General features: G+C 45.1%; 2 protein-coding genes across 2 annotated transcripts in view; one reads left to right on the forward strand and one right to left on the reverse strand.

Annotated features, from left to right (window-relative positions):
- The window catches only part of T265_07860 (hypothetical protein), a gene marked incomplete at both ends in the record, with an annotated part of 13308 nt that extends 5858 nt beyond the window's left edge, over positions 1-7450 (reverse strand). The window contains 3 exons of the mRNA XM_009173500.1: positions 38-153; positions 4838-5003; positions 7367-7450. Of these exons, the coding sequence (XP_009171764.1) occupies positions 38-153; positions 4838-5003; positions 7367-7450 (366 nt within the window). The remainder of the gene's footprint in view (positions 1-37; positions 154-4837; positions 5004-7366) is intronic.
- T265_14413 (hypothetical protein) overlaps positions 1-10636 on the forward strand; it is a gene marked incomplete at both ends in the record, with an annotated part of 32321 nt that overhangs the window by 12364 nt on the left and 9321 nt on the right. Inside the window, 4 exons of the mRNA XM_009173514.1 lie at positions 3045-3167; positions 6397-6484; positions 7323-7513; positions 7766-7873. Coding sequence (XP_009171778.1) covers positions 3045-3167; positions 6397-6484; positions 7323-7513; positions 7766-7873 — 510 coding nt within the window. The remainder of the gene's footprint in view (positions 1-3044; positions 3168-6396; positions 6485-7322; positions 7514-7765; positions 7874-10636) is intronic.

The raw sequence follows: 10636 nt of genomic DNA on the forward strand, positions 1-10636 counted from the left end.
CACGAGCTATGGTTCTGAGACAACGATTGTCGAACACCTGAAGACGTCTCAGGTCCGCTGCTCGAATAGGCCAAGTCTCACAGCCATACAACAAAGCAGCCCGTACTGTAGCTTGATACACACGTCCTTTCTTATTCAGAGATAAACCATGGACTATGAGGTTGATTGGCTACTACATCCCTTACTGCCCACGAAACCACTTCATAAACAATAACTACGTGCTATACTACTACCAGAAACTCGCCATAACAAGGAAGCAAACTATCAGTAGCTTGTTGTGGGCTCCACCTTCCCTCAACTTGTGCTACAAACATAATTTTCCACCGCATTTTCTCCCATTTCTTCCCGTATTGTAAATGTGTCTTTGCTCGAAAATGATTTCTTTTCAGAAACATCCAGGTTAGTCCCTTCTCAGTGTTCGCTGCCTCCGTTTCACATTCTAATTGTATCATTGCTTACCTGTTCTTTTTATGCTACCGCTCTGCTTTGGCTGTTACTTGGCTACTGTGGCTTTTTGTGATGGTGTTTTCAGCTCGTGATTGTGGTGTGTCTATTGACTGCAAAACTTGCTACGTTGACCAGTGTGGACTAACGTGAATCACTCACTCCGTATATCGTGTGCTCTCTTCTGATTCGCCTGCTTACCGGATATATGGTGCTGTATAATGCCCATCTAAACGTAATGACTGCTGGAACAATGATAGAACCTATTCAGATACCACTGGATACTTGTTTATCAGCCGCTTTGGAAACCGCTCTTAGGGAGGTTGCCCAGTCTGCATTTTTGCCATCCGGAAAGTGACTTCGATAACTAACTTGCTCGTTCTCTTCAACTCCGTCTTGCGCTATAAATTATCCTTCAAACTCATTGCCTCCCTCATATTCCCGACTTCCATAAATGCGTCGTACGCCAGTCGCTTTAAATTTGAAGGTCATGGCAAGGGGGACAACACTGAAAATTACATCAGGCGAAACAGTCACGATTGGACCACCGAGGCTGACGCCTTTCAAGGACAAAGCAACTGAGACCTAAACATGACTAAGTCACTTAGACGTAAGTTGTGATTGATGGGAACCAAATCTCATGTGTCACGCGCGTGTTCAGTACCCAACACTGAGTGAAATCTGGCTGGGTTTTCAGGTCGCGGGTGCCACTTGCCTCCGTGGGGATGGGAACACCGGGATCAGATATCTAGTAAATCAGCCCTATCGAACTTGATGAAGTGGGACCATTTGGATGGCTGTGGATCCGACGAAATATCACAGTGTACGCACTGTATCACATTGTATCACATGACGTTGAATTTGATCCGATGGTTCTGGGCCAATGCATGAAGGATAATCACTGAGGCAAGCTCTAATTCGTTTAACTCACTGGAGTTTCTCGAAATCGTGTTAAACTGCCGTTTGTGTTCATTAACCAGGACCTTGTCTACTGGTTTACTCAATGTAGACACAGTCGCCATCGGATTAGTCGGTATTGGGGCACAGTTGGTTCAGTCCTGTGGTTCGATTAACCTTTTACTTCGATTTAGTTGTCTCTGTACTGTGCTATTCATTGGGGAACTAGTGTGAATGTTTGAGGAGACTGATAATGTTGCCGTTGGTCTTGAGACTGAAAAGAGAACAGCTTCTCTAGACTGTTCTGTTTTCCGGAATAACACGCATTTTGAAACCATCGTACCACAAGTCATTTCAGTCAGATCGGCGCTCGGACTTCATCATCATCATTGACAGCAATGCCGGATGAGAACATTGGTGTTTCACTGCTGTACAACAATTTTAATTTGTCTGAATAAAGTCTTTTTTGGAAACAAGAAAACATGGGAGATAGATCCAAGGCTAGCCGACCAGAAAAAATCCGATGCCTGAACTTCAGCCCTGTCCATTTATTAGGCATTAAGAGAGGAGAGATCCGAGACCGAAGAACTCGTATCAATCCACCATTCATGACAGCACTCCACTCGGTTTATGACCAGTCTAATCGAACCTGAAATAGACGGTCGCCTACCAGGCAAAGTTTGCGATCTTTCCGAAGCATTTCTTCGTCAGTATCAACGATCTCCACCCCGTTGGCCTCCGTCGTGGTGAGTGAAGTATGGACGTCTCCCATCATAGATACAGAAGCCTGTTAAGTTCGATAGACCTGCCGACCCAAGTAACGGAATCGCAAATAATTACGGAGGGAAAAGCATTTAGTACCATCGGAATACCTGGTCAGCCTCTAACTGGACACACAAGAACAAGTCTAAATCATGACATGACATCTCAATAGATCGAGTCCACCATGCGTGGTGGGAAAGTTACTAAACACAAACACATACATGACCCAACAATGACGGCTCACGTGACACCATACTGGGTATTGTTATCTCTGTGACTTGGAAACATTTACACCTCAGTCATTTGGTCCTTGAAAGGTGCCAATTTTGGTGTTTAAATCGTATGACTGTTTCATCTGATATAGAATTTTCATCGTGAACCATTAGCTTTCAGCCGTGTGATGGAATCGTCGCTGGGTGCTAGCAGTTTGGTCAAGGTCACAGTTTGGCCACAAGGTCATCATCGACTGACCGGCAAAGGCCCATTCACCTGTATTTCTTTTTACCATATAAACATGTTCGAACGTTGTAGCTGTTTTTTCTCACCGGTTGTAAGCTTTTTCGCAAAGTGAGGATGTTTGCGATTTTCAACGGATATTTCGTCGTGTAAGTGAAGTCAGTCTATACTGGAAAGCCGAGAACTGACTGTTTCATCTCTCAGTGGGAATCATCAGCAGTGCGTAGCTGAAAAAACCTGAGGGGACTTTCGAACCGGCGACCTCCCAGCCAGTAGTTTAAACACTCAGCCGTTGGACCATGCACGTCCGAACAGCAGTGATTAAATTAACCTTGAAATGCCTGCACAGGGCTTCTCTACTTGTTACCGTAGGCTGGCTCCAATTGCAGGATCAAAACTTCCAATGAAAGTCTTGTTCATTCTGTACTACTACCTGGCCCGAGTTTTCTCGATCGTTGCCTTTGCATTTACTGTCTGCTTTCCAGAATCCATCTTGGAGGTTTCTACAAGGGTCTCGAGACAGATAAGACAGATTTCCTGTTCGCACTTTCGAACTGGCTTCGATTTACCAACCCTGCGTTGTTTCCAGAACTTCCATGCGTATTGCTGTAAGTCCTGTTCATGTCTGAATAGAATGTCTGTTCATGTGTGATATGGTCATGCCCTTGGCTAATTGCAAAGATTAGTCTTGGAATAATAGTTTGGGAGGGGTATAAACATTGCAGAATGTATGTTTCAATGTTTGAGAAAGCTCAGTTATCTTTTTTGCTAAGAATAAGTAAATTGCAGGATTATATCTGCACCTCATTGTCCTAAAGGAATATACTCTCTCTACTCGTACCTCGGTTCAGGTTCTCGGACTTTATTTTCGGGAACTGAGTAAAATGCATCTTTCCGCTCAGTGTCACGAAGCTTGTGAGAGCGAGCCGCCCAGGCTACTCGAAGAACATAACGTTGCTTGGGCGGTTGTATGATGAATTGCCCACGTGCCAGAAGTGACTATGCTCTGATTGGTCATAGAGAGCCAAGCGTTTTAATTTAGACCCACTCGTCCTCTCACGAAAATTTCAACGGGACTTTGCGGGACTCGACTGTATACTGTAAGATACACCTGTAATCCCTATCCAAAACTGCCACCTTTTCATGGTGGCTGGGATTCTGTGTTGTAACGATCCTGCAGGCTACATTGCCTGGAGCCCAGTCCCTTAAGATTCAGCCCTGCCAGAAAGCCCGACGAAGAGAAACGAGCCCATGTACTATGTGGAATTTAATTACCAAGCGGTTTGAAATCAAAGTTATACTGTTTGCCCCAACAAAAAAGAGAACACTAAGATGCTTGCCCTGAGTGATCTGCATCTCCACGTGTGGAAACATTGATGTTAGCTTTCCCCAATAAGGATGGGTTGGAATAGGTTCACCCCAAAAACCGCTCACTCCTATCGTCCAACGGCTAACCATTGCTGCAGGTGCGCTATCCAATACGGTCGACATACTTTTAAAAAGGAGACGGATCTGAAAGACGAACTGTTTCTAGTAGGAAGGTGCCACAGCATTCTGTGGCACTTCGCCCGAATCAATGTGGCCCGACTGGTTGTTCAAGAGGAGCGACGACATTATACATCCTGCTGGAGTCAAACATCGCAAGAAGACTGTCGTGAACACGGTTTCTTATCAGGTTATCAAGGAGTAATTGATCGACCATACTGCGTTCGCCCGCGAATGATGGCCATGTGCTTCGAAGCCAAGGTTTGCCACATTTACCAGATTTTGTGCCCCCAAGGTGTCACACTCTGATGAGGAAGAGAACAGATTTCATTCCCAACTTTCACACCTGGTCAGATCTGTGCTCCGGGTGACAGGGGCTTAGGGACCTGGAATAAGATACTGAGTCCACTTGGAATCGGACCCATGAAGGACAACGGTAAGAGGCTGATGATGATTTTTGCAGCGTAGCTCACTGTGGGGCAGACATCGCTTCCCACGTGGCCTCCTTCAAGAAGTGGACAGTGGCGAAGTGCTGTTGTTAATGTGGAGCTGAATGTAATACAAATCACTCTCTGGTGTGTATCAAAGTACTTTTCTCACCTGAAAAACTGTCACTAGGTGAACCGGGAAGAAACTCGTTCAAACTGGATGTAAGAAAACTGCGTCCAAGTTTCGCGAAGTCTCAACACAAATGGCTCCTGGATAGCCAAGTCCGAAGCACATTCGAATGCCAGTGGGTCCCAATACGAGCACATATCCAAGCACATCTTGTGGATAATAAAACAATAATAACCGTTTAGTTGCAAAATCCTTTCAGTATCTAGCTGCCATGCCACCCGGAGGAAGCACGGTGACTGAGATGCTGTCAAGTTGCCTATGTCTAGGCAGAAGCAGTCGAAATGGTCAGGTTCGGTTTGAATCACGGACCTTCCATTCAGTAAGTTCGCGCCACCACTGAGCTATCTCGAGCTGTGAATACAATTGGTTCAGAGCAAGAATTCAGGCGAGGTTGATTTGATGAGAAGGGCTCCTCAATATCTACTTTAATTCGAGAGAATGGTTTGGGGCTCGTCAAAGCAGCGGCTAGAAAACAACTTAAATTGCCGGGGCCGAGCTTTTGAAACTCCTGCGGGAAGCAAACGAGGTGAAGAGCCTTAATCGTACGTGGATCGCCGGTGTCACAAAAAATTTTCATCGAACTGAAAGAAATCTGTGGACCGAAAGTCTAATATATTCAACTGATAAAAAAACAGCGAATAGCCTGACAAACCCGACAAAATTCTGACAGCTTGGAAACATCAATGTTCAACACCACTCAACCGACCAAGAAATGTTGCTTCGAATTTTGTAGCTCGTTATCACGGCATAGAGTGAGGACCTCGAGATAGCTCGGTGGTAACAGCATGAGTTTACTAACCGGAAAGTCCGTGGTTCGAGCCCAACCTCTGTATCTCAACTGCTTCTGTCTAGGCAGTACTTCGACCCTCGTACTTCCCTTGGGTGGCATGACAGCTAGGCACCGAAAGGATCAGCCAGGCACTTAAAGGGTCTTACAGCTGGATTGGTATTACTACTACAGTGAGGAACTACTTGGCTTGCTTACCTACAGCCGCATAGCTGTGGAGGGCTATAAAGCATATGCAGAGAGGAGAACAGCTGGACTGAACGGCGTGTCCTTGGAACTGTACGGACTTGGAAAATCGATACTGTAAAATTAGGATTTTCACCTGCTGTGCACAATTTTACCGCAAGAAAAATGTCTCGAACGGACTCAACCACTAATTGGACTTGGTCAATGCCTTCGACTCAGTCAGCGGCGAACTACTACGGGGATTCCGCGAAAGCTTGGCTGTCTAATCCTATTTGTCAACTATATCAGATTATTTCACACTGGATGGAGTGTCGTGTCGCCGTCTTGAACAAGTTCGAAGTCGATACAGGATTGAAGCCGCGTTGCGTTCTTGCTTTAGCTATGTTCAGCCTATATTCGACCAGGAGATATGTAGTTCTCGTGGAAAGTGTACGCTGAACCTGTGGTCTTCGCAAGTATCTGGTTCCATTATTCCGGTTCGAAGTGCACTGTCCTTAGGAAGGCGCAGTCATCGACTTGATGACTACATTTCCTTCGATACCCTGAACAGTCTCTGTGAAGTTTTCGCATTATACTGATTTTCATACTCGTCCGATCTGATTCCGTATGTGCACCAAAGAATGGTTGATTATGCATCCGTATGTTGGGTACTTTTGAAGTCATGAACAGTTTCTTAAATGACTGATGTTCGTCTTTATGGTGTTAACTGAGCTCTTACTTGTTGATAAGGTTTTCGATCCACCCCCCTCGTTCCTTTCTAGGCAAACACGGCGTGATCAGACGGAGTTGGAGATTGAATGGGAACTGTTCACTCACGGGCATCACTTTGATCCAGTTCGTTTGGTGAATGTAAGTTTGTCTCTATTTTGAATGCGTCAGTGTCAGTAAGAGGTTGTTCCCCCTTGACCTTTCGTAAGGTGGCCTAGCTACTATGCTACCCGAAGGAACAACGAGGGCTTAGATATTGTCAGGTTGCATAAGCCTAGACACGCAGTCGAGACGCCTGATCGCCGAACCAGGGATCTTCCAGTTTTAACCACTGAGCTTTCTCGAAGCGGCCATGATGTTTGGAATATATACGATGCGGACTCTGTTGTGGACCGAGTGGATTAACGAGGAACTGGCTTTACCTGCAATCTGGTTTATCATTTAGGTCACGTGTCCTTCCTTTAGAGTCCTTTCCACACAGTTCTGGGTCTGTTGAAACAGATTCGGATCGAATCAAGTTTCGAAGCATTGGGAACTGTTGTTTCCCACTTACTCCAATCAACCCATCACCCGTTTACCGCTCCCTCCTTTATAATGGAGTTGTATAAGATGTTTCCGCACTCCTCATCGCGTAATTGGACGGAACCGCGACAGCGAAGACCACTCTCAGTTCCTTCTTAGGTGCGTATAGGCTATATAATTACTTTTACTAATTTAGGCCCGTACACTTTCCTTGCACATAATCAGTAGTAGTAGAGTCTTTAGAATGCGTTACCAAGGTTTTCGTTCAGTGCCTTTTGCTTTTCGGTAGCTCACCCTCCGGCTTACCCCCTCATCGATACCTCGAGTATCGTACCAAATGAAACATGAGGCGGCCCTCGTGCAACACATTCAGTTAGAGAACACCATCAATGAGAGATTCGGCTAAGTCTTTCATTAACACCAGCGTCAAATTTATGGCTCATCTTTCCCTTTTCAGCTTCTCACGTTGTCTGAGGCCAAACTCAGCCTGAACATGCTCACCCATGTCTCCTCACCGAAATTCTTCTCCATCTCTAAGGAGGAGTATAACTTGGCCTGCCGCTTGTTTTTGGCACTGTTTCGCATTTGCTCCCTGGTCCCGGGACTACACTCCTTCCCCACAACTCTGCTAACTCGGATCTATTCCGGGTATGTCAGACTTATTGGATGAGTTTTAAACTACTTGGTTTTGGCTTGTTCATAGCTCCCTTCTCTCTCAGCGAGTACAGTATCATTGAAAAAGTACAGTTGTTTGGAAAGATTACCTTTGATTCCCTTAGGTGGTTTCCCCAGAAATTGGTTTAAATGTCGTTATTCTTATTGTTTTTTTAGTTTTGGCGTCCCCGCGCGGATTCCAACCCTCGTGTGTGATACCTTTTATCTTTTTTTCCTTCCTTTCAGAGAGAAATCTCGGGCCATCGGTGCTTGTTCATCCGACTCAAGTCTACCAGAATGTTGGCCTCCGTGGTTCCGTGCTATCTTACAGTTATTAGCTGATCCAATAACCAGGTGCGTTATGTGATACTATGTTTGACGACTGATGTGAGATTTTTTGTTTCCCACTCCCGTTGGATTTTTTGATTTGAAAATCCCAATCTCATCATTGAATTTTGCTATTTTTGTGTATGGTCTTTCATTTGAACTGATCTACTACTCCCAGGCACTTAGGTTTTACCAGCTGGACTTTTCTTCCAAACTAAGACCTTCAAACAGGTATCGATGCCTAAATGCCATGACACCCGAAAGAAGCACCAGGGTTGGGATACTTCAGGTTTCTCAAACCCAGACAGGAACGGTCGCAATGCCGGGGCTAGATTCGAACCGTGAATCTTCGAGTCAGGAAGTTCACACCTCAACCACTGTGGCATCTTGAGCTCACTGGTGATATGTGGCTTGTGCGAAGTCAAGTTGCTGGATGTGTACAGAAGAAACTGTCTTTATGATTCGAACAGCTAGGATCAGACGCGTATACGAGGCAAAATATACAGCTCGTTATTTTCAGGAAATTCGAAAGTAGTAGGTGAACTCATGTCTGAACGATCCCTCGCCAGATGCGTACTTGAAGGATCTTCGCGTTTGTAGCTTGCTTAGAAAATGTTTGCATTTAAAACCATGAGATCCCATTCCGAGATTCTCGTGGGAAATTCAAGTTTCCAGACGTCGACCGAAAACTCGTAGACACTGCATGGTGTTGATCGCCAGTACCTGACTACATTCAAATATGGTCTCACACAATCAATGCGTTCTATTTCTTGATCAATGACACTTGAACGTGACGAGATNTACTGCCAGGTTGCCCAGGCCTAGACAGGAGACGTCGAGTTGCAGAGACTGGGTTCGAACCTTCCGACCAATTCGCACTCTAACTACTGAGCCATCTCAAACAAGTATGGTCTCGTGTGTAAGGTAGAGTGAAACTAGCAATGCCATACCACCCTTTTGTGGTGCCGATCCCTCAAAGTGCACCTCAAATTTTATAGGTTCGAGCCCAGAGAGAAGCACGTTTCTTATGGAATGAACTATTCCAAGAGTAAATAGAAATTACAGCACATACGAATGATGAACCAGAAGAGACAAAAATGGGAGTCAAAATTTGGGGAAAACATATGATATAACGTTTGGGTTAATTTGAAATAAGTGAGCAGTCATTTGACTACGGCTACTCAGTAGAGAACGCTAAAAATTTGTGGAACTTCACGTCTTGGACGGATGTATCGACCAGAATACCTTCTTTTCAAATGTTGCTATTACTGCTTTTTTATGCACGGAAAAACAGTTCTGACATGGATTTTGAACCGCAAGTTCCAGAAAAGCCAGTGCCTTAGTAAACACCCGAAGTCCCTCAAGGTTTTTTTATATGTGTTACGTTGTCGGAGGTTGCTATTACTGCTTTTTTATGCACGGAAAAACAGTTCTGACATGGATTTTGGACCGCAAGTCCCAGAAAAGCCAGTGCCTTAGTAAACACCCGAAGGTCCCTCAAGTTTTTTTATGTTACGTTGTCGGAGAACACTCTGGGTACTGTCCCTTAAGCCTGCTCACTGCTTTTCCAAAGTATATCCGATCCCTGAGATGCACCCTAAAAATTTCTCCACAATACCATAGTGAAAGACTATTTTTAGGCCGTAAAGCGTCCCGTGTAGCATTGCGAAGCATTGAGTACTTTGTACAACCTTGCGGGCTAAAATCATTCGAAAAAATAGTTTTAGTTCCATAAGGTGCCGTTGGCAAAAACGAACTATTTTGAACAGGCGGTGATTCGTGATCTTATAATGATAACACTCACGGGTGAACCACCACCCATGTCAGCTTCGGAGGTCAACATACCGAAATTTTGAACTCTTTCAAGTGGAGGATCGACCGTTCGCATGACTTGCGAGTCGTGCTACCTGTAACCGTTTCGTCTAGATCTTTGGGGAGGGGGAGCAACGAACCAAGAACCGGATGGGAATCACCTCAGCAGGTGCGAGAATTTAGAATCTCAAGGAGGGTTGTTTTGTTCGCTCAATCGTGAATAGCCGAAAGTTCGAAAAATACATATTTCGAATATTCCGTGTTCATTGTCAGTCTATGTCCCTAATGAGGATCGTTTCACATACAATAAACATTGCAGATTTGTGCGAATTCGGTCTCTTGAATCCACACGCCAATGTGTGTCCGGCCGAGTCTCGAAATCCGAATTATCAGGTTTGTGATGATTGGTTGATGCCTCCTCCCTCACCGTCGGTCCTGCTGCGTTGTTCCTCAAACGGGATGTGATTGAATTCAAGTATTTAGTTTTTTTTCGGCAGATATTGCGTCATCTGCACCATCCTATTTCCTGTTGTTTAGTCATCATCGTCCCCACTGTTACCTTCATTATTATACCAACTCAGGCAACCTAAGTTCAACCATCTCGATCGCCAGTTTTGCGACCCAAATTGTACGACCGACTTTTACTGCATGCAATTTTGAAGTAAAAAGCGAGAAAATTCAGATTCACGTCACTCTCTCCTGAACAGTCATCCTCCCGTTCTGGCACAGTTATTCTGGCCACGCCAAAGGAGGGGAATCACTGAACTCGAGTTTCGCTCTTATTAGAACTCATCAGCAGCTCGTATCCTTGGCCGTACCGGGCTTTGAACTCCGTGCAACTGACATGTGAGGTGAGCGTTGGTGCGCAAACGTGAGAATGTGGTTAGTGCTAGCAGTCATTACTAAAGATATTGTACAATATCTTGTCCAAAGGGCGCGCACCCTTGGGAACGTCCCAAATCGCACTCTTTGGGAAGC

Source organism: Opisthorchis viverrini (assembly GCF_000715545.1).
Source record: "Opisthorchis viverrini unplaced genomic scaffold opera_v5_190, whole genome shotgun sequence".
In the NCBI taxonomy this organism is placed as follows: domain Eukaryota; kingdom Metazoa; phylum Platyhelminthes; class Trematoda; order Opisthorchiida; family Opisthorchiidae; genus Opisthorchis; species Opisthorchis viverrini.